We start from the raw sequence: 24,423 nt of genomic DNA, 5'->3' as shown, positions 1-24,423 counted from the left end.
CAATGGATTAAACTAAACGATCAATAAGGAATACAAAGGTAATTATACACACGAGTAATCATCTTCAATATACAGCCCTCGGTCAACATTCTTTTCATCGAAGATTTCAATTTTCAATCCTAGTTGATGCGAGACGGCATAGCGGTAGAAGTGTGGATGAATATTCCGTTGCTAGTTTCACACCCGTAAACTCGAGAGGCTTCAGAATAAATTTGTAAGATTTCTACACTTCAAAGTATCAAAGTTTCTTTTAGCAATAGCGGCCGCGGTTATTGTGTTGAATAAAAATAAAAAAGCCAGGAAATTGCCTGTACAAATTGATGAAATTCGTAATAAATTGTTCGTTTGCTGTCTTCTTGGCCATCGTAGTTGAAGTTACTAAATAAAATTATAGAAAACAGAATGAAATTAAGGCTATACGCGACACGTTCTCAACCAAAGATTAACTCCCTAATGTTTGGTTCTCCGATAATGAAAAGTAACCGTCGGTTGTGAACGAAATCTCCACACACTGTCCGCTTGGAACGAGAACCGATGAACCGTCGTTCCAAAAATCCAGCTCCGACAGATATTTTAACCGACGATTCGGCACGATGGTTTTTCACCACACACATCGGATTTTGGCGCTTTTGGAAGGACGGTTTGAATCGCGGCGATACGAACGGATGAAAAAGAACGAAGTCTGTCGCCGGATTAAGAATTCACCTGTTCGCAGGATGTGTAGTTCGTTTAATGGGTATTATCTTGAATAAATAAATGAAAATTTAACAATTTCAAGTTTTTACAGCCAGCCTTCAGAAAATCTATGTCCAACAAGGGTTGTGTGGGTTCACCAGATGGGGTAAACTACACCATGGTAGCGTTCAGAATTATCGCCCGGTGTGCGTCCGACGTCTGAAACGGTTGTTCTATTGGTTGTCGGAGTGTTAAGTGTCGCGTTGGGCAACGTTTGACGTTGGTTCCAAACATTCCCCATACGTCATAAAAGAGAAAGCGGACGAGAAAGTCGAAGTGTCACAGTGCCGTAAAAGTGAAAGCGGAGGTGAAAGTGTACACTGGCGAAGCTGCGGAATTTATGATTCCGTCTACGAAACTTCCGAAGTTTTTCGTAAGTTCTATAAGTGTATGTGTTATAGAGCGGAAATTCGTTCAAATTCAGTGTATTCAGTGTCGAGTCCAGATCCCAAGATAGCTGGTTCCACGGATATCACTGGTGAGTCGATTTATTTTTCTGATAGTATAGAAAATATTTAATATAGCCACATAGCTTAATAGTAACATAGTAGTAAGGATTTCCAATATTCATTATTATTCCGAAATACCTCATATAGTTCAATACGGACAAAAAGCCATGTCGGAGGTCTCAGACAATGAGAGCTCCTACATGGAAGCTACGGACACCGAAGAATTTAGCGATGGAGATGCAGAGGAGCTTGTAAGGCTCAAAGAAGAGAATGCGCAGTTGAAGGCTCAAATAAATAAACTGACTGAAACCGTGTCTCAGTTGGTCGGGGAGATACGCCTCTTGAGAGAGGAAGTTAACAAGAATAAAGCTCCTCAATCCCCTAGTTTTGCAGAAATTGCAAAACAGAATACGGCACAGAAATCCCCCACATTTGCAGAAATTGCAAAGCCGGTAGCGGTCCCCAAAAATTCCTCCAAACAGGAAGTAGCTCCAGAACCGGAGAAGAAGAGAAATTTTGCAACTCAAGTTGCTAAAACCCAGAACGCGCCGCCCACAAAACGCGCGCGTAAAGAAAGTTCATCTTCAGACGAAGAGACCGCAAAAAAAGCAACGGAGTTACCTAAAAAAGATAAAATTCCACCCATCACGACGATGGGTACAGCCGATTGGGTAGAGATCTCAAAAGCTCTCTACTTGAAGAAATTCAGCTACAACAGAGCAACCGTCGTAAAAGACGGGATCAGGATCGTAGCCTCGACTGTGGACGACTACAGGAACATAACAAAATATTTTGACCAGATTGGTAAGGAGTACTTCACGTACCAGATGGAGGAAGAGAAAAAGATATATGCAGTTATAAGACATCTCCCAATAGATGCTGACCTAGATTTAATAAAAAATGATCTAAAGGTCCAAGGAATCCATGACGCCGAGGTGTCCAGAATGACATCCAATAAAACCAAAAAGTTTATACCCTTATACCTGGTAAAAACTCAGAGAAAGGAGATTTTCGAAATAAGACGCCTCTACAATCTCTGCATTGTAGTGGAATCAAAAAGAAGGGCAGAAAATCCAAGCCAATGCTTCAGATGTCAGAGGTACGGACATGCCCAAAACAAGTGCTCTTTTCCATACAGATGCGTCAAATGTTTGGGCAATCATTGCACAAAAGATTGCGAACTTACCAGAAAAGGTGAGGAGAGAAATGCCACATGCGTTCTGTGCGGTGGAGAAGGCCATCCAGCAAGCTACAAAGGATGTAGCGAATTCAAATTAGTTACAAGGAAGAGGAAAACAGGCCAGAAATCGGCTCAGCAGAGCACGATTCCTCTAAAAGTCCAGGAGAAAAAGAAGCCCACCCCCTCCAAAGTAGACGACAAGAAAAAAGAAGTACCCAAACCAGTACAGAAGAAGGAGACACCGAAAATGCCCCAAGCTAAACCTACGATCAACAAAACAAAAGAAAACAGAAAAGTCTCTGAATCCGCCGACGATTTAGACACTTTTACTGAAAAAATTTTCAACAAAATCATGTTGAAAATTGAAAGAGAGATGGAGAAAAAACTCCAAGGAATGTTCAGTAAACTGAAATAATGGAACATACAACTAGGAAAAATTCCCTTAAAATAGTCTCCTGGAACATAAACGGGGTCAGAACTCGAAAACCCGAGATAGAAGAAATAATATCAGAGAGAAAACCTGATATTATAGCCTTACAGGAAACAAGAATACAACCAAATACGCGATTGAATATCATGAATTATGAGATATATAGATGTGACAGAATCGCAAACACTGGGGGAGGTGTTGCCTTACTGGTTAGACGAGATCTGAAACACTATTTTAAAGGAAGATCTGACGAGTCACAAATAGAAACAGTGACGATTGTAGCTGAAATAAATCGACAAAGAGTCGAAGTCACATCGGCATATAAAAGACCCCCAAATAACCTATTGGAAGAAGAAATCAACAACTTACTAGATGGAACAAACCCGAAAATCTGCATCGGAGATTTTAATTGCAAATCTCCAGAATGGAACAGCAGGATGGAAAACAGAAATGGCAGAAAACTGAAAGATCTCGCTGAAAAACATGAAGCTATCGTTATTGGACCTGAAGAACCAACATACCTAGCATTCGGAAATGGATTACCAGATATAATTGATATCGCAATTATGAAAAATATCACTAGAGAATTCTCAATAGAGACCTTGTGGGACGGAACCTCTAACCACAACCCCATCGAATTAACAATAGGAGATGGGCCAAGAAGAGAACTAATGCAAACAAGAGAATACACCGATTGGACGAAATATAGCCATCTGATACAATCGGAGGTAACAGAAATACCGACAATCAACACACCGGAAGACCTAGAAAGAGCAGTTGATAAACTAGAAAGGAATATAATAGATGCCTACAAAAAGAGCACAAAGAAAATAACGAGACCAGCACCGATACATCCACACGGTGATACACCCAGAGAAATCAAAGATCTCATCAGGGAAAATCGGAGACAAAGAAAAACATACAGGCTCAACAAAACAGATATAAATAAGAGAAATCTAAACCGACACAGCCAAGTTCTAAAAAATGCCCTGAAGGACATGAGAACAAATAGATGGAACAAAAGAGTTCAACAACTAAATACTATCGATCATTCTGCATGGAAAATGCAAAAATGTCTGAGAAGAGAAAAGACTAAAATACCACCTCTCCACGGAGAAAGAGGAATGGCATATACGAATATCGATAAAGCAGAAGCACTGGCGGACTCGATAGAAAGAGAATCGAGAATAAATTACAGACCTGATGACGATAATGACGAGCTGGAAGATCTTGTAGAGAACAACGAAGAAGAAATGGACGAACCACCAGTAGACGACAAAATAGAAAAACCAACTTCTCCATTTGAAATAAAAGATATAATCAGAAGCTTGAAAAATAGAAAAGCTCCCGGAAGTGATAAAATAACGAATGCTATGTTGAAGAAATTACCTAGAAAAGGTATAGCTGCTCTCACAAATAATGCAAACGGTATAATGAGGACTGAACACTATCCGGAAAAGTGGAAAACTGCAGAAGTCATAGTGTTCAACAAACCAGGCAAAGATAAAAAATTCCCCCAAAACTACAGGCCGATAAGTTTATTGTCCGCCCTAGGAAAAGTAGTAGAAAGGGTAATCGCTAGGAGGCTTACAGAAGAAACTGAAAATCTGAATCTCATTTCAGCAGAGCAATTCGGATTCAGAAGAGACCACTCAACTGAACAGCAATTACTGAGACTCACAGAATACATAACAGAAGGATTCCAAAATAAACAAGCAACCGGTCTTGTACTACTAGATGTCGCCAGAGCATTCGACAGAGTATGGCATGAAGGATTGATTTACAAAATGAGATATGCTGGATATTCAATGAAACTGTGCAAGTTGATTAGGAATTATTTGTGGAACAGAAGATTCTACGTGAAAGTGGAAGGAGAAAACTCCACAACCAGATATATGGAAGCAGGGGTGCCTCAAGGGTCAGTACTTGGGCCGTTACTGTATAACATATATATTCACGATATACCAAAATCTCCAAGGACTATGCTGACACTATATGCCGACGACACAAGAATCGCAATGCGACATCGCAAGCCAGAAATTATAGAAGGAATGTTACAAGAAGCTATAGATGAAATAAATGACTGGTGTATTAAATGGAAAATAAAACTCAACGGACAAAAGAGCCAAGCGATATTACTGCAGAAGAGGAGACTAAGAACTACGACAAATCTAGAGGTAGATGGAGAAGAAATCGAATGGAAAAACGAAGCAAAATATTTAGGTATCACCCTAGACAAAGGTCTAACATGGAGAAGCCATATCAAACAAGCCGTTGACAAAACCAAGGCAGCGATGAATATGCTCTACCCGCTGATAGGTAGAAAGAGCCACATGTCAAATGAGACAAAATTGAAAATAATCAAAGCCGTTGCTAGACCGCAACTGACTTATGGATCAGGTGCTTGGGGATTCGCGGCAAAGAGCCATATACAAAGAATTCAGGCAACAGAAAACAAGCTACTACGATGTGCCATAGATGCGCCTTGGTTTGTCAGGAACAAACAGATATATCGAGATTTGAAGTGGGAAACCATCACCGAATTTATGAAGAGGAAAGCTGAAAAGTTATTCGAAACAGCGAAGGAACATCCAAACGAAGAACTCAGGAGACTAGTGGACTACGATCCGGAGGAAGACAGAAGAAGAATGAGAATTTACAAAAGGAGACCGAGAGATCAATTGAGGAGAGATTAAAATGAGTACGAGAACTTATTAAAACTATACTAAGAAGAGATATCCGAAATGGACGAACATGAAAACCCTAGCACGACAATGTGCAAGAAGAAATCAACCGATTAAGGGATAAATGGTTTATAGGCAAATGCTCGGAACCAACAAAAAGCAGGTTAGGTTTAGTGGGTCGCGAACTCAGGAGAGTGAGTAACCCCACAGTGTTCCCTAGAAATGGGTTCCTCTGGGCGAGAGATAGAGCCCCGTGTTTTCACGGTCGCAGATTCCCCCTGCTATAAAAAAAAAAAACATTCCCCATTTGACTCTCCATTTCTATCCGAAAAGGTTTGAATACCAGGCACGAGACTCCGGAGGGATAAAAGTGCGGAGGAGCATCCCATGTGAAATACTTCGACTAACTAAGCTACTTGCCACTAAGAAATAAGTAAGTATACCGTGCATTCCTTGAAGAGAACAATACACACATTTAGCATCTCTTTGAGAATTAATGGAGTTTATGAAAAGTAACTAAGAACTAATACCTAAGGAAGGGTGGCAGATGACATGGCCCCTTCCTTAGATATTAAAATTTATATTGAAATTACGTTGTAGCAATGGAGAATGCATGTAGATCTCAGAGAAATTAGAGTGGAATAATAAAAGGAGATAAAAAATTAATTGACTTGATGTTTTTATCTGCTTTTATTATTTCGCTCTAATTTCAACAACTGTAAGATCTCCATGCATTCTCTTTTGCATGCTGTAAAGTAATTTCAATACAAGTTTTAGCTTTCTGTACGCGACTATACCTTTTCAAGTTCAAATTGGCGTTCGGGTGTTTACGTCGAACGGTTTGCTAGGTTCAATTCGTGCAATGTAATCATAATCATCATCATAAAAAACGAAATAAATACCCCCCCCCCCCTATTCTTTTGACAGGTCGTCAGTGGGTTGGGAGGAGGTAGTTTATGAGAAATAATTCGATAACTTTTTTGAATGGAGGATATCGATATATATATATACCCTCAGAACAGTACATTTCTTTGTACAGTATGTACAGTACCGTCGTCGGCGTTGCCAGATTGTAACCGTAGATGTTCTCACATCCGGTATTAGATGTTTTTGCTGTGTAATCGTTTTGCTGAAACCATGTTATTCGAGTTATTTAACACGTTCGCGACATCGAGTGATTCACAGAGGATGACGTGTGGAAGCTTTTTACACAGTTATAATGGAGACTCGAGAAGGATACAGCGGCGGCCAGATCTGGTTGGTGACTATCCATGCCCGGAGTGTGGTAGGATATGTAGGTCACGGTTGGGACTCTACAGTCACAGGAGAGCACACAGTCGAAATTAGCCCTGAAAAATTATAAGTCTGTTCGCACCTTTTTTTCCTTTCTTTTTTTTTTTCTCCCTTTTTTCGTCTTTTTGTAGGTTCATTCCCGGCAACGGGATATAGCAATGAATGAATGAATGAATTTCATTTTTCTTTGAATTACGTATGTTCATTTTAAACATGAATATAACCTATTTTCAGGTCGAACTTGTCTGTTTTTCAAGTTTTTGACCATTTTCCGTCGTCCTGCATTCACTGTAACTGCGCCGATTATTCCTCTTGACGACATGTCCGAAAACAATATGTTAAAAGTTGAAAATTTTTTGTAAAGATGCAGTTTGATGAATGAGAAAATTATCGGGTAAAAAGTCTGTTTGGTCTTTGTTACAGTTCTTTATTCAATAATGCCAAGCTTTCGGCCATCCTCAGGGCACTAAAAATCAGTAGAATGTAAAATAAATCAATGAAATCTCACATTCAAACTGAACCTAACAGAACAACAACCGCGGTAAATACATAAATACATCAAAATCTTTGACAAAGGGCAGAATAAAATCAAATTCATCTCATCGAGCATTGAGAGAATTGTTAATCCCGATCTAATACACCCCAATCTTTGTAAATTGAAAACTTTACTGTTAGATAACTCATACTGTCCGCGATTGGTCAATAGATTTCATTGTTTAACACCTCCCAATTGATCAGAAGTGCAGCGTGGTGGTCGGATTGGAGAGGCTCCCACACCTAACATTGAAAATAACATTAGAACTTTCACACTTCCATACATCCTTTATTTAATTTTTTGAACGAAAAACTCCATGAGTGAGTCTGATGAATCATTAATTAATTGGTGAAGTAAGACACACTTGTTTTTATAATAATATACTTTGACTATCGATTTCGGCACTAGGCCATCATCAGGTCAGCTGAAATATAAATAATACATAGATAATAAAGTTAAGAAGACGTCAAATAACGTAAAATTTTTACAAGTGTTTTGTTCACATTAATATTCTCTGATAGACACGAAGCAATATATCACAAACTCACCGTCAATGAAACATGTACAATTAAAAGACATTAGATGTAATAAAAAATTATAGTTTTCCTTTGAATATTCGTTTTCTACCCTTTTTTAGATGTTCTAGGTTAAGTCGGTATAATCTCTAATTCCCTAAGAACAACACCTCGACAGTTTTCAATTATTCTTCTTGGTTTTATGTATTTACGTACACATGAACGCGTATATGGAGGCAGGTGGAAAAGACTATATAGCAGGAGGGTGAATCATCTTGAATAGATTGACCGTCGGGAAATCTTTAATATCATTGAGGAGATATGCGTCGTTCTTGTATTTTAGAATTTTCAGTTGTTCCAGGAGTGTTAATTTATGGAAATCACTATGCTGATGAAGTAAAGTTAGTTTATCGAGAGAAGTAGAGTGTTTGCTCTCAAATAGATGGTTACCCATGGCCGAAGCAGATCTATTCTTGATATGTTCGTTGAATCTGATCTTTGAAACTCTAGTTGTCATACCGACATAGAAAGCAGAGCAGTTACCGCAGGTTATTTTATATATTCCCCTTTTTTGGGTTTTGTCTTTTTTGGGCTTATTATTGATAAGTACTCTCTCTAGTGTCCCATGTGAAGTATTAACTAGATTTAAGTTGAAGCCCTTTAGTAATGATTGTAGTTTGCTGATGAGGTTGGAAAAGTAGGGGATGGCTATGTATGTCGTCTTGACAGAAGTATGTGGATATATCTTCTTAAGAAGTTTTTTCTTCATTACAGTGGCTAAGATGTCATAGACAAATTGTTTTGAATAGTGATTTTCTGTTGCTACTTTACAAATATTATCTAGTTCTCTTTGATAGTTCACTTTAGATAGTGGGATGTTGACTAGGTGGTTCAAAAGAAAGTGGAAGGCGGTCTTCTTGATTTGAGGTGTGTGTGTGGTGTGGAACAATACAAGAGTTGAAATCCTTCCTAGAATTCATCAATTCACTCTCCAAAATTAAATTAACTTCAGAAATTTCAGAAGAAAATACCATCAACTTCTTAGATCTGAACATAACCCTAAGACCTGATAATACGTTCGAGTTTAACATCTACAGAAAGCCTACTCAGACCGATATAGTAATTCCTAAGTACTCTTACCATTCTCCTCAAATCAAGAAGACCGCCTTCCACTTTCTTTTGAACCGCCTAGTCAACATCCCACTATCTAAAGTGAACTATCAAAGAGAACTAGATAATATTTGTAAAGTAGCAACAGAAAATCACTATTCAAAACAATTTGTCTATGACATCTTAGCCACTGTAATGAAGAAAAAACTTCTTAAGAAGATATATCCACATACTTCTGTCAAGACGACATACATAGCCATCCCCTACTTTTCCAACCTCAACAGCAAACTACAATCATTACTAAAGGGCTTCAACTTAAATCTAGTTAATACTTCACATGGGACACTAGAGAGAGTACTTATCAATAATAAGCCCAAAAAAGACAAAACCCAAAAAAGCGGAATATATAAAATAACCTGCGGTAACTGCCCTGCTTTCTATGTCGGTATGACAACTAGAGCTTCAAAGATCAGATTCAACGAACATATCAAGAATAGACCTGCTTCGGCCATGGGTAACCATCTAATTGAGAGCAAACACTCTACTTCTCTCGATAAACTAACTTTACTTCATCAGCATAGTGATTTCCATAAATTAACACTCCTGGAACAACTGAAAATTCTAAAATGCAAGAACGACGCATATCTCCTCAATGATATTAAAGATTTCCTGACGGTCAATCTATTCAAGATGATTCACCCTCCTGCTATATAGTCTTTTCCACCTGCCTCCATATACGCGTTCATGTGTACGTGAATACATAAAATCAAGAAGAAGAATTGAAAACTGTCGAGGTGTTGGTCTTAGGGAATTAGAGATTATACCGACTTAACCTAGAACATCTAAAATAGGGTAGAAAACGAATATTCAAAGGAAAACTATAATTTTATATTACATCTAATGTCTTTTAATTGTACATGTTTCATTGACGGTGAGTTTGTGATATATTGCTTCGTGTCTATCAGAAAATATTAATGTGAACAAAACACTTGTAAATATTTTACGTTATTTGACGTCTTGTTAACTTTATTATCTATGTATTATTTATATTTCAGCTGACCTGATGATGGCCTAGTGCCGAAATCGATAGTCAAAGTATATTATTATAAAAACAAGTGTCTTACTTCACCAGTTAATTAATGATCCTTCATTTATTTATTTTTCATTTCGTTAAAAAAGTTGGTGTTCATCTGCGGCGTCCAGGTTTCGATCGATGGTTCTGCAGAAAACATCAGGTGAGCTTATTTTTCGTATCTTTTTTCTGATTTTTCTCATAGCGTAGAGAATTTTTGATGGGTCGTTTTGTTTTTATGCATGAGATACATTTTTCTTTTTTGTCTTGAAAAATTTTATTTCCAATTTCTTTGAGTAGCAAAGTAATTATCAATTAGATTTTAAAATGTCTGACCATTCGGACTGCGATTCCGTAATGGAAGAAGACGCGCCAGGAATCGCTAATGTCGTGTCCGAACACGATATTTTGAGAGAGGAGAACGCAAGTTTGAAAGCGAGGGTTAATGAGCTAGATAGATGCGTATCTAGCTTAGTTGCTGAGATTAAAAATCTCAGGGAGAGGCTCGAGTTGCAGGAGGGAAATGAGGAAAGTCCTTACTCCAAAGCACTCAAAAAGAACATTATTTTGGAAAATGTCCAAGAAGTGACCTTACCGGTTCAAAAACAGAAGATGGAGGTGGTCAAAACCACTCAAAACAAAATTTCCCCACCCGCCAAAAGAGTGAGAAAGGATAGCTCCTCGTCCAATGAAGACTCGAACAAGAAAAGAGTCTTGGAAACCCAAGCCCAACAGAAAACCACTCCAGTGGAGGAGAGGAAGGAAAAAATCCCCCCAGTCACCCTGAGAGGTACGTCCGAATGGACGTCAATTTCCAACGCGTTAATGCGAAACGGCATTAATTATAGCAGAGCGACAACTGTGAAGGACGGAATTAGGGTCGTCCCACAAACTCCACAAGATCATCGAAGGATGACTGAATTCCTCCACAAAATCAACAGAGAGTTTTACACTCTCCAACGAGAGGAGGAAAAGAAAACTACGCGGTAGTGAGATACCTACCGCTGGATGCAGATATCCCGACGATCCTTGACGACCTCAAGGATCAAGGGATCGTCGATGCTGAGGTCATAAGGATGACCTCAAATATAACAAAAAAACCGATGCCCTTATTGCTGGTTAAAACCCAGAATAAGGGTATCTTCTAGGTGAGAAGGCTCTACAACATGAACTGTGTTGTTGAACCTAAGAGAAGGACGACCGGGCCTGGACAATGTTATCGCTGTCAGCGATATGGACATGCCCAAAGTAAGTGCACTTTTCCATGGAGGTGCGTGAAATGCTCCGGTAATCACAGCTCCAAGGAGTGTACGCTTACCAGGGAGAACGAGGAGCGAAATGCTTCTTGTGTTCTCTGTGGTAAGCAAGGGCATCCAGCCAGCTACAAGGGATGTAGCGAATGGAAATTGGTCACTAAAAAGGCCAAGAGATCGCCAAGATCAAACCAAACCAGCTCAAGGCCAACACAAAATACTCCGAAGCCAGCCCAAAACTCTTCGGAAGTAAAGAAACCCCAGGAAACTGCAACCAAAGCAGTCAAAGAGACGAAGAAACCAGAGAAAAAGACGGAAAAGGCAAAAACCGTCAAAAAAGCCGAAACCAGAAAAGGAATTTCTGGAATCACTGGGGAACTGGATAAGTTCACGAAAAACCTCCTCAGCTCGATGATGCAGAATCTGGAGAAAGAGATTGAGAAGAAGATGCAGCAAATTATTAAGAATATTTAATGGCTGATACAACGATAAAGAACAATCTCATAATCGTCTCTTGGAACGTCGAAGGATTGAGAGCCCGCAGACCAGAATTCGAAGAACTGATTGAAGAGAAGAGACCGGATGTCATAGCTCTCCAAGAAACAAGACTTAACCCCAACGTTCGGATAGCATTTCCCAATTACGATATCTACAGAAATGATAGACCTAACAGCACAGGTGGCGTTGCTATACTGGCTAGAAGGAATATGGATCACCATTTCGACCAAATATTCAATGGTCAAGAAGTAGAAGCAATATCGATTATTGTGAATACCAATCGAGGACAAGTGAAAATTATTTCGACTTATAAATCACCGGATAAGGACATGCTGGAAGAGGATCTAAAAATGCTACTAGAAGGAAGACACCCGAAAATCATAATTGGTGATCTTAACTACAAATCGCAGGAATGGAACAGTAGGGTGAAAAATACCAACGGGAGAAGACTAAAGATTTATGCTGAAAAACTTAATGCAGTTGTGATAGGACCTGATATACCGACCTACATACCAAGAGTAAATGGACTACCCGAAAACTGGACATTGTCGTAATGAAAGACATCACTGAAGTAATCAGCATTGATACAATCATCATCATCATCATCATCATTTATTCACCATCAAAATATATTACATGGCAGGTCAAAATACAATAAGTTCAAAAATAGAACAGTATAAAACATAAATATAAAAGACGAGAAACATTTGAATACACATACAAAAGGTCCAAACATATAAATGTAAAAATGTAAGCACGGTTATTCATCGAACTTAATGTTCCAGAATTCTTCGAACTTATAAACAGTGTTTTTAATTAACGTTTCCTTAATCTTCTTCAGCAACCTATTTCGTGGAAGCATCCGCATTTTTGATGGAAGTCTATTATAAAATTTAACCCCAAAATGATTAGTGCCAGTCTGTGTTTTTTTGAGGCGATGATACTCAATGCTAAGTTCATTTCTGTTCCGTGTACCATAGTGATGATTGTCATCATTTTTCCTGAATTTAGCTCTATTATCATGGACATACATTATACAGTTAAGTATATACACAGATGTTACGGTGAGTATACCCAATGATCGAAACAACTCTCTGCATGAAATGATTCTTGGGACTCCAAGAATGGCTCTGACAGCTTCCTTTTGTTTCAGGAGTACATCAATCAGTCCGGAACTATGACCCCATAATATTATGCCGTATGTAGCAGTCTGGTGGAAGTTGGCGAAATAGGTCAACCTAGATATGTCCGTGCCTGCAACCTCCCTCATCCTACGTATGGTGAAAATTGCAGTCGAAAGCCTCTTCAATAGTGATGTTGTGTGAGTGTTCCAGGTAAGTCGATTGTCCACAGTCACACCTAACAATCTGATACACTGCGGAGCCTCATTGTCGGCTACTATCATACGGTGGGACTTATCCACATTGAGTTTTAATCCATTCACGCTAAACCATTTTTCAGCACAAGCCAAGGTCTTGGCACCTCTAATTTCTAGTTCTGCTCTCCTGGACGAGTCATTTACAAAGCTGGTGTCATCTGCAAACATCGAGGTAAGGGAGCACGGTACATTCAGCGGTAAGTCATTTATGTATAACAAAAACAATAAGGGACCTAAAATTGATCCCTGGGGCACTCCATATCTAAGAACCCCCACCCGTGATACTGCATCATTCCACGAGACCACCTGTGTTCTATTCTCCAGGTATGATTTGAAAATAGCCAACGCATTTCCTCTAACTCCATAAATTTCCAACTTTTGAAGTAGTATTTCTCCTACCACACTATCAAATGCCTTGGATAGGTCGCAGGCCAAAACCTCAACTAATCTACCTCTATCAAATGCCTCAATAACATTATCCATCAACGCAATCAGCGCTGTCATAGTTGATCTACCTGATCTAAATCCATGCTGGCATTGATCGAGAACCAGTGTCCTGTCGAGAAAACCCAACAATCTTCCCTTCAATATTTCCTCCAATATTTTCGAAAAAGTAGGCAGAATAGATATTGGCCTATAATTAGTGCATTCGTCTTCATTTCCACTTTTATAAACGGGAATTATTCTTGCAAATTTTAGTGGTTCAGGAAAAACTCCCTGCTCGAGACATTGATTAAAGATATCACACATAAACTTAGAGATTTTTGGGTAAATCCTCTTCATCAATACCACATTCATTCCGTAGATATCCGCAGTTTTTTTATTTTTTAACCTTTTAATAATCTGATTCAGCTCATCGATTGTAACCGGATAGTTGAACATTGAACCTGAGGATCTGGGTACCCTCGAAGCAGTCTTTCTCATCAAATTTATTGCTTCTATGGCAGAAGGTGAGCACTGATTTGAAATTGTCGCTCCTATATTAGAAAAGAAACAATTGAGTTCATCTGCGGTCAATTTACCTTCTTCTTTCCTCTTCTCTCTCGACTCAGCAGTTTCTTCCCCTATTACTCTCCATATGGCCTTTGTTTTATCCTCTGATGAACTTATATACTCACTGTTCACTTTCTTCTTTTCTGCAGTGTGACTTTCTCTCAGAGATCGTTTCAACAATTCTACGAGTTTCTTGGAGTCATCACTCTGACGAATACTGTGGATTGTCAGAGCCGCATCAACTGCCTTCTTCAAAGCCACATTTGAAGCATTTCTGTGAACATATTTTTTATTCCTGTTTACATTTACTGTCTTCAAAGGAAAACAGCTATCGAAGCAGCCTTTAAATACTGCATGAAATCTATCAAAAGTCTCTTCAGCTCTTTCGGATTTGAGTGAATCCCAGTCAATATCACTTAGTTTCTCCTCAAATTTAATTATATTTCTCCTCGTTATCATATGCCTAGTTATATATTTCCTTTTTGTTACAGATGTCTCATTAAGCAATTTAATTTCTTGTACTGAATGATCCGACAAGTGTGGGTCGTATGTTTTACTTTTGTAAGTTTCCTTGCATATGTTCGTAATAAATATATTGTCAACACAAGTTTTTGATTTTCGACTAACTCTGCTAGGCTCATTGAAAGCCGGGAATAATCCGTACGACTCGAACAAATTCAAGACTTCATTTGAATACTTATTACTTTCCAGGAAATTAACATTGAAATCGCCTGCAACACAAATCTTCTCTAACGTCCCCCTCGTCATCTCATCCAAACATGCAGACAATCCCGATATGAAAAGATCAAATTGGCCTTTAGGTGGTCTATATATACTAGCAATCACTAAATGTTTGTCTGGAATTTTTACAGCGGCTACCTCAAAATGATGATCAATACTCATTTGTTTTATTTCAGGTAATTTATTGTAATGTATTGTGTTCTTAATGAAAACTGCTGCCCCACCATAATCCTCGTCAGAGCAGGAATAAGAGTCTGCAACTACGTAATTAGCAATATTTACCCGGCTCAGAATATCCTCTGATGCCCAATGCTCAGAAACACAGCACAAATCATAATTATTATCATTTAGAATACTCGAGAAAAAATCAATTTTATTTTTTAAGGATTGCAGGTTAACGTTCGCTATTGAAAATGGTTCTTTTTTTTGTGGTTGGTTCATTGTACGCCTATTTATCCCTGATATTATCTCTGATTCGAAGAAATTTATATCTTTTTATGGATATATTCTCTGGCCAATTTTCACTCTTATAAAGTTCTTCGACCATGTCCAAATCACCACCTACCTTAAATGAGCGGCTAGTTGCACCTTCCCTTTGTGGTAGTGCTTCCACAATGAATTTTCTATTAGGAAATTTCAACTTGAGATGCTGTTCGACACTTTTCTCGTCCGTTTCCAAACCTGCTCTACCCACATGAATCCAGGCATATTTTGGAGCGCCACTAAAAGACGATGACTTGGCTGTTCCCTGTACAACTGAATATTTAGGTCTCTTTTTTGTTTGTTCAGTCTTCCCTTCCTTATATGTGTAAATCTTCCTCGAGATTTCCTCGGGTTTGTGTTCTTTTAAATGTTGTGACTTGACCTGCTTCTCCTGTTGCTTATCTGGAACATTAGTTAGATCTACCGCCTGTTTGTCAACAACGGCAACGTCGCTTCTGACATCGAAAGAAAATGTTCTCAAATTTTGTTGATTCTTATTCAATAAATCAATAATCATATTCTTGTCACTTATCATCTGTTCCAGTGTGTTCAACGTCTTCTTCAGGTAAGTTATCTCCAATTCCATTAATTGTGATCTGTCCTCGCCAGTAAACAAAGTGTTTGTTGATGTTTCACTTTGAAGGTTATTCTTGCTTAGATTTTTGCAACTATCGGCAGGCTCGCTAAAATTTTCTTCGGAGCCCACCTCTATTAATTTACGTAATCCTGGAGACACATTTACACCCTCGGGAACTTTCCTGGTAATTATTATTTTGATTAAATATTCTTTTTTGAACTTTAACAGCTCACTAGCAAATTCACTGTTATGCGCCATGACGTTCCATCACAATAGAAGACGGAACTTCAGACCACAATCCCATAGAATTCATAGTGGGTCATGGCCCAAGAAACGAAGAAGAGACACAAACCAAGGATCGCACAGACTGGAAGAAATATAAGAATATACTTCAGGAGAAAATCACGGAAATTCCCCAAATGAACACCCGGGATGAATTAGATGAAGCATTTGAAAAATTGGAAAATCAAATAAAAGAAGCCAATGAAAAAAGCATCAAGAGAATAAGGAAGTCAATTCCGAAACATTCACATGAAGATACGCCAAGGGATATAAAGGAACTTATAGAAAAGAACAGAAGACTCAGAAAAATCTACAGAACAACAAAAAGAGAAGAAGACAAGAAGAAACTGAATAAGCATAGTCAGATATTGAAAAGTGCTTTAACAGAACTGTGTAATAACAGATGGCACCAGAGATTAAGGGAACTGAATACAATAGATCACTCGGCTTGGAAAATGCAAAAAGGGTTACGACGAGAACAGACAGTTATACCTCCACTGCATGGAGCAAACGGAATAGTATATACGAGACTTGAAAAATCCGAAGCACTTGCCGACTCAATTGAGAGAGAAGCCAGAATAAATTACAGAAATGATGATGGCAATGAAGATCTAGAAGAAGAAGTGGAGGCAAACGAAGAACTGATGATGGAACCACCGGAAACCGAAATCATTCCAAAACCGGCTTCACCAACAGAAATCAAAGAGATCATAATGAAACTGAAAAACCGGAAAGCATCGGGAGAAGATAGGAAAATGAATTATATGTTGAAGAAATTGCCTAGAAAAGGAAAAGCAGCCTTGACGAATATAACAAACGGAGTGATGAGGACCGAATACTACCCAAAGAGATGGAAAACTGCGGAAATGATAGTTTTCAACAAGCCTGGAAAGGAACGGAAATGTCCTCAAAATTATAGACCAATCAGCCTACTATCAGCACTAGGAAAAGTCGTCGAGAGGGTTATCGCCCAAAGGCTGAATGAGGAAACAGAAATGTTGAAGATAATTCCACCCGAACAATTTGGATTTCGACGAGAACACTCGACTGAACTCCAATTACTACGGCTCATAGAATACGTCACCGAAGGAATGCAGACCAAACAGGCCACAGGATTAGTTCTGATGGATATCGAGAGAGCTTTTGATAGAGTATGGCACGAAGGCCTAATCTACAAGATGAAAAAAGCAGGATATTCGACCAAGCTATGCAATATTATAAGGAACTATCTGAGGAAGAGAAACTTTTATATGAAGATAGATGGAGCAACCTCTCAAACCAGAAAATTGGAAGCGGGAGTGCCTCAAGGATCGGTACTTGGACCTCTGCTTTACGTAATATACGTTTATGATATCCCGAAGGATGCTAGAAATATGCTCACCTTGTACGCAGATGACACAGGAATAGCGTTCAGACATCGACGCCCAGAGATCATACACCGGAGACTGCAGGAAGCCATAGATGAATTACTCAAATGGTGCATCAAATGGAAAATCCAAATCAATGGAAAAAAGACTCAAGCAATATTACTGCAAAAGAGAAGATTGACGATGGAAGAAAACCTTGAAGTTGATGGAGAAGAGGTTGAATGGAAAAATGAAGCAACATACCTAGGAGTGACGCTTGACAGAGGACTTACATGGAAAAACCACATCAAATGTGCAGTTGATAAAACAAAAGCCGCAATGAGTAAACTTTATCCACTCATAGCCAGAAGAAGTAATATGAATAAGAACATCAAGTTGACGATGATTAAAACTATTGCGCGACCACAACTCACAAATGGATCGGCGGCATGGGGCTTCGCAGCCAAGACCCACATCAAGAGAATACAGGCCACTGAGAATAAACTCCTTAGAATGGCGATGGACGTACCCTGGTTTGTTAGGAACAAACAAATCTACAAGGACTTGGAATGGGAACCAGTTACAGAATTTATGAAGAGAAAGGCGGAAAGGATATTCGACAAAGCCAAACAACATCCAAATGAGGAACTACGAAGATTAGTCGACTACGATCCAACGGAAGAAGCTAGAAGGTCAAGATCCTACCACCGAAGACCGAGAGATCAGTTAAGGATTTAAATGTAACCAAAGAAGAGCTTAACCTATAAAAGCTATAGGCAGTATACAACTATCAACACGACTATGATCGTGTGAGAGTCCAGAAACCATAAGAGTCAACTGGTTAATAGGCAAAATGCCCGGAACCTATGAAGAAGCAGTTAATGGTTTTTGGTGGGTCTCGAGCTCAGAGAGTGAGAATCCACACACTGTTCCCCCTCAGCAGAGGTTGTGTTCGTCTGTTTTGCACATTTTCCCCCTGCTACACCAAAAAAAAAAAAAATCCATACATCCGGAACCTTACTAACAAAATATGTTCCCTTGTTGCTAGGGCCTCTTCATCTAGTGGATCTAATTAACTGTGGAGTATGTGAGAGACTGTCAGAATAAAAAACCATCGACTTATCTGTTCACTCACACCTTGGAAACTGGTCACTTAATGAATTTCGACAGTGTGGAAGTTTTGAGGAGCAATGGTAACAGTTATAAACGTATGTTCTTGGAGTCTCTTGAGAGTAAATATCTGTCCCATCCCTTGAATCTGGCCACGGAGTTACAGGAGATTAATTCAATTTATTGTAACATCGTGGATATAATAATGGGTAAGGATGGAGTTGCGAACGACCCTGGTATAAATTCTACTTTGAGTAGGTTTTGACATCTTGAAGTTTGACATTTATGACGTGCCTATCGGTTGACATATATTTTTATCGATCATGTGTTTTTTTGCGTTCTCGCATTCCGGTTGCAATCTGAGTTATGTCTGTCCTCGATGAGATAAGTTTGATTTTCTTCTGCCCTTTGTCAAAGATTTTAATGTTTTAACTGAGTGTTTTTGATGCGTAGATGTATTTACCGCGGTTGTTATTCTACTTGTTCATTACTCTGTTAGGTTCAGTTTGAATGTGAGGTTTCACTGATTTTCATTGATTTATTTTACATTCTACTGATTTTTAGTGCCCTGAGGATGGCCATGTAAAGATATAAATGGCCGAAAGCTTGGCAGTATTGAATAAAGAATTGTGACAAAGACCAAACAGACTTTTTACCCGATAATTTTTTCATTATATGTGAATAAAAAAGTCGATATATTTTCCATGTTGCAGTTCGATTATTTTTTGGAGAATTTGATGTAGAGATAATATGATAATTCAAACAACTGAGCGCCTCTCAATGTACGCAGATTCGTCCGTTTTAGAAGAACTTGGACTCTCATTTCGAATTTATTCTTAAGACATAAAGACAAGATGAAATTCCTACCTTGACTAGCTCGTTCAGGCGTTCTCTGTTATAGTAGTTGCCAATCTCCTCACCAAGCAACCAATCCAGGAACTTCGACACGGGATAGGACATCGGGAACGTCAGCATCATGACGAACTTGGTTATGTAAATAGTTTTGGCCCCGATCGCCAAGCCGAAGCGCGAGCATATCGCCTGCGGCGAGATTTCTCCGAACGTCACGATTGCCAACGTCGAAGAAATCACCGCCACCGCCCCGGAAGTCAAATCGTCCAGCAGAATGGTGAAAATATTGTTCACGAACACGTTCGCGAGCAGTATACTGCACAGGAGGTAGTTTCCATGCCTGCGAACTGGTATAATGGTCTTCGCGTACTTTTGTTCCCTAGGCGTGCCAGTGTTGCATAAGATCTTGAGTTCCGTCATGTCCATGGACATCAAGCCCAAGTTCAGGCCGGAAAAAAGAGAAGAAAAGCTTAAACACGTGAAGATCACCACGATCGCCAACCAGAGCGGGAGCAACGACTCGTACGTCACTAACTGAAGACCAGGATCAGTCCCTTGGTGGATGAAGGAGGTATTGGAGTGGTAGTCGCCCTTTTTGACGCAAAGGTAGAGGCATGTTGTGTCCTCCGGTAGAGGAGGAAGCTTCACCGTAACCAATGCCGACGTTGGACTGAAACTTGACTTGTCCACCTTGAAAATAAATTATTTACTTAAAATGAATTACAAGATTGAACATTTTGATGAATAACAAACGTAACCTTTCGGTTTGTTACTTATTGGTGCCGCTTCCATTAATTTCTCATAGGATATCTCAAATCACCATAAAATGGTGGCGTTACACCATCAAAAACGATTTGTTATCCTAAAACCCGATTGCACCGACTTATTTAAGACAGGATCAACTTCAATTCGGTGATTGCTATGGTAACTGCCATAGAAATTAGAGAAATAATCAAGTAACAACGTTAATCTCGCCTTAAATAAGTCGGTGCACACGGCTTTCTTTCGACGGGTAAAAATAACATGAAAAATAATGATAAATCAGATCCATAAAATAAACGACACTACAAGTGCCATGAAAACACCACTTCATTTTCAAATACTTAGTTAAGAATATTTCGAGAACTAATGCATAAAATGAAAAAGCAATTACTGTGCTGAAATCAGTATAGAAATACTTTTCAAATGAGGTATCACTCACCCCATCTTCCCTATTCAAAAAAATTTATTTCGTCTGTAACCTCGTCTGTTTCGTTTTCAAATGGCCACCCTGTATAATAGGGGAAAAAATAGGGCCATTTCCTTTGAGGGTGGTTTCTTGATTAGATGGAATAAAAAATTGTTTATTCTTGTCCCCTCCGGCCATATATCAGGATTTTTCACCTTGTCGAAGTCTGCAGACATCAATGACACTTTGAACGATGAATATTCTTCAGGTCGGTTTGATCGAAGTTTGGAACACTTAACATCTTTGAAATTTTTATCACTGAGATACTTTATGATCTTTTCAGGAGCAACATTTGGATCGAGATTACTGACGTGTATATGTGAGAAAGGTGTCACTGCTTTGAATTCTTCAGTTTTCCCTGTGCCTAGAATACTTTGTCTACGTCTTTTCAACTTCTTTTTCGAGATGACAGGAGTGAATTCATCGTTTTTAGCTATTTTTTTGGTTGCATCTTCGAGATTTGCACTTTCTGATGTAGTTATCTTTGTTGACTCAAAAATCGTCGAGTTTAAGGTAGGTGTTATATCAGATTGATTTTTAGTCATAGTTTGTTTCTTTACAAAGTTTTTACCGGGTTCGACATTTTCGACCTTTTGATTGCTTCCTCTAGGTGTAATGGAATTGATTTTATCTTTTTGGATTTCACTAACCAAAACTTTCAGATGAAGATTTTCTTCACGCAAGATGGATACTTCCTTACGCAGTTCATCGATGACTTTCCCCAAATTTTCCTCAATTGAAGATTTTATAACTCCAGGAATGATTTTCATACATTCCTTCATTACTTCTGGTATGATGAATTTGATAGCATCAGCAGAACCAGTTGAGGTTATGTTAGGTATCGTACATAATTTGCACTTCCATGATTTATATTCACCGGATTTTTTCATTTTATCAAAATCAGAAGAACTGATTCCCATACAATTGACATGATTTAGGTGTAAACTGTTACTTGAACAAGTCAAATACTCAGAATTTCGGCTAATAGGATTAAGACATACGCTACACACGGGCGCCATTTTGTTTCATTTGTTTGTTTTCATTTGTTTCAACTTCATAGTGAGAAGGCAGAATTCGAGATCACAGGAACTTTTTTGCTTGCGTACTCCCAGGACCAATCTTCTCCTGCAATCTCCGATTGAGTTTATGTGCCGGACCTTCAATACGATCTCTGCGGTTTGTGATATTAATTTTGACACTTTACCATGTATTATTGAAGTACTTTTATGCAGTTTGGAGTGTGAACAGTAGACTGAGTTTTCTTTGTTACCATCGAGTGGTGTAATGATCGGTTGTGAGTTTTTTTTGTCTGGGTTCAGTTCATATTGCTTTAATGTTTAATTTTTATTCATTTCCTGTAATTGGGTTCTTCCTGTAGGAAATAAATGGCTTATTATTATTATTATTATAAGAATATGATGGATCATATACAACAGCAACCTGAGAAGTATCCGTCTTGGCGAGTTGAGGATGAAGTTCTTTTGAAGTACGTTGATCCTGTTTCTCCCTCCAGCCTCAATGTAGCTGACAGTTGGAAGATAGTTGTTCCTAAGGATTTCAGGCAAGCATTGATGAAGGCAAATCATGAGTCGGTAACTTGTGGCCATCCAGGTGTCTATAAGACATATTGGAGGGTACTCCGAAAGTACTATTGGCCAAAGATGAAGGCCGATGTAATACGTTTTGTCAAGGGCTGTCAGATATGTGCAAAGTCCAAGCCCGAAAATAAAGCAGTTGCTGGTTTCATGGGAACGAGGCCTGTAGTTGTGGAACCGTGGGAGATGATTAGTTTGGATTTCGTTGGTCCACTCCCTTCCTCACATGGTTTCAAATATATATTGGTGATCACGGATTATTCCTCTAAATTTGTACTTCCTGTACCTATACGTTGTGCGAATGCTAAAATACTTTGTAAAATTTTAGAGGAACAAGTGTTCCTGATGTTTGGGGTTCCTAAGTTCATCATATCTGACAATGGAGTGCAGATGCAAAGTAAAGAGTTTAAATCTCTCTGTCAGAAATATAGCGTCCAGAATATTTTTACCCCTCTCTATAGCCCACACTGTGACCCATCTGAAAGGAGTAATGGAATTGTGAAGACTATGCTTCGTTGTTACGTGAAGGATAATCACAAAACTTGGAGTGATCATATCGCTGGCATTGGTTGTGCTATTCGCACTGGACGTCAGGAGACTATAGGAGTAAGTCCATTTTTCGTAAATTTCGGAAAAGAGTACAGGGATAGTGGGAATTCTTATGATCACCCTATCGGTCGCGAAGTTATAAAGCCTAATGAGTATTCTCACAGAAGGAAAGACTGTAATGAAGATCTTTTTCAGGATATTAAGAAACGTTTAGCTAAGGCTCAGGAGGTAAATCGTCAGCGGTATAATTTTCGACGAAGGAATGTACAATTTCAGGAAGGTGATTATGTCATGTTGAGAAATAAGGCCATATCAGACGCTACCAAAGACTATACTGCTAAATTGGGTCCAAGGTTCGTTGGTCCTTATAGAGTGGCCAAACGAAAGGGTTACTGTGCTTACGATCTGAGAAATGAGAGCGGACAGGATAAAGGGATTTGGCACGTCAAAGATTTGAAGCCCTACATTTCAGAACAGGTTATGTAATTTTTTTTTTTTTTTTTTGAATGCGTTAAGTCATGTCTGACTTTGTGTTTTTGTCCATTCTATAATATGTCCTTGTATACATTGGCTGATGGAGAGTTCGATCGTCAGCAAACCTCCTAGGTTTGCTTCCTGAGGAGGCGAAGGGGGATTTATCGCAGGTCGCTTTGCTTGAGTCAGTTTCCTTCTTTCAATCATGAATTCCGAAGGAAACTGTTTCTCGTTATAAGTTTCCTTCAATGAAAAATTTGTCGATGATACAGATGTCTCTGTGAATAGTCGTTGTTGCAGCATATGTTTAAATCTAACATATTTTCAGTTGAAGATTGGTTCTCAGAGAATTTCTCCGATTGTTGGTTATTTCGAGTTTATTTTAATCGATTATTGGATACGCTGAGCGGATGTATATTCTGAGAATTGGTTGCATTATTATTAATTATTCATACTTGTACCTGTCTCTTCGAAGTAGAATAATTTCTTTATTGGATTTGGCAACACATAATCTTCTTATCAATAAGCCCGCACAACACCACGTAAGTGATGAAAATTTATGACGAAATCGTTCTATCTAGATGAATAACTTTTTCAGAGGGTTTTTCCTTTCTGTGCTGTATTACATCTTCATCCACTTATTGTATTCACCGGCTATAAATTAGTACAGTACCTGTTCCTAATTCGTCGACCTGAGGTCATCGAGGTTTATAGTAGTGAGGAAATTGGTGCTCATTTACCATCCTTTTGTGGATCGATTCAGCTGTTCCCGAACGAAGAACTCAGTACCAAATCTTGAGCTTATTGAGCCGCAGAAAGGTCAGATCACTTCATTTATAAATTTCTTACGAAGACATCAATTCGAATAACATTAAAAAAAAACTGTCAATATTTTTTTTATGCATAACTATCAGCGAATTATTATCTTGTCGCATTCGATACCTAATTGTAGATTTGTTTGTGAACTATACGCTGGCGTGCGCACTTCAGTGTACAGGGCCTACCAGAAAAATTATATCGATACCGGATTCATTCAGATTAAATACACCAGATATTTATAA

At 38.7% G+C, this 24,423-nt stretch overlaps 2 protein-coding genes across 2 annotated transcripts in view; both read right to left on the bottom strand.

Annotated features, from left to right (window-relative positions):
* Positions 1-24,423, bottom strand: part of LOC123315471 (unextended protein) — a 227,137-nt gene that overhangs the window by 121,956 nt on the left and 80,758 nt on the right. Inside the window, exon 3 of the mRNA XM_044901167.1 lies at positions 19,532-20,206. Within this exon, the coding sequence (XP_044757102.1) occupies positions 19,532-20,206 (675 nt within the window). The remainder of the gene's footprint in view (positions 1-19,531; positions 20,207-24,423) is intronic.
* LOC123315472 lies at positions 12,478-15,610 on the bottom strand. Its single transcript, XM_044901168.1, has 2 exons — positions 14,155-15,610; positions 12,478-13,290 (listed from the first exon to the last, which is right to left on the bottom strand). Exons 1-2 carry the CDS (start codon positions 15,305-15,307, stop codon positions 12,515-12,517), a joined length of 1,929 nt encoding a protein of 642 aa, XP_044757103.1. The 5' UTR covers positions 15,308-15,610; the 3' UTR covers positions 12,478-12,514.

This window comes from Coccinella septempunctata, chromosome 6 (assembly GCF_907165205.1).
Source record: "Coccinella septempunctata chromosome 6, icCocSept1.1, whole genome shotgun sequence".
NCBI classification, from domain to species: Eukaryota; Metazoa; Arthropoda; class Insecta; order Coleoptera; family Coccinellidae; genus Coccinella; species Coccinella septempunctata.
The sequence above is the reverse complement of the archived record's forward strand: the minus strand, read 5'-3'. Positions and strand labels throughout refer to the sequence as shown.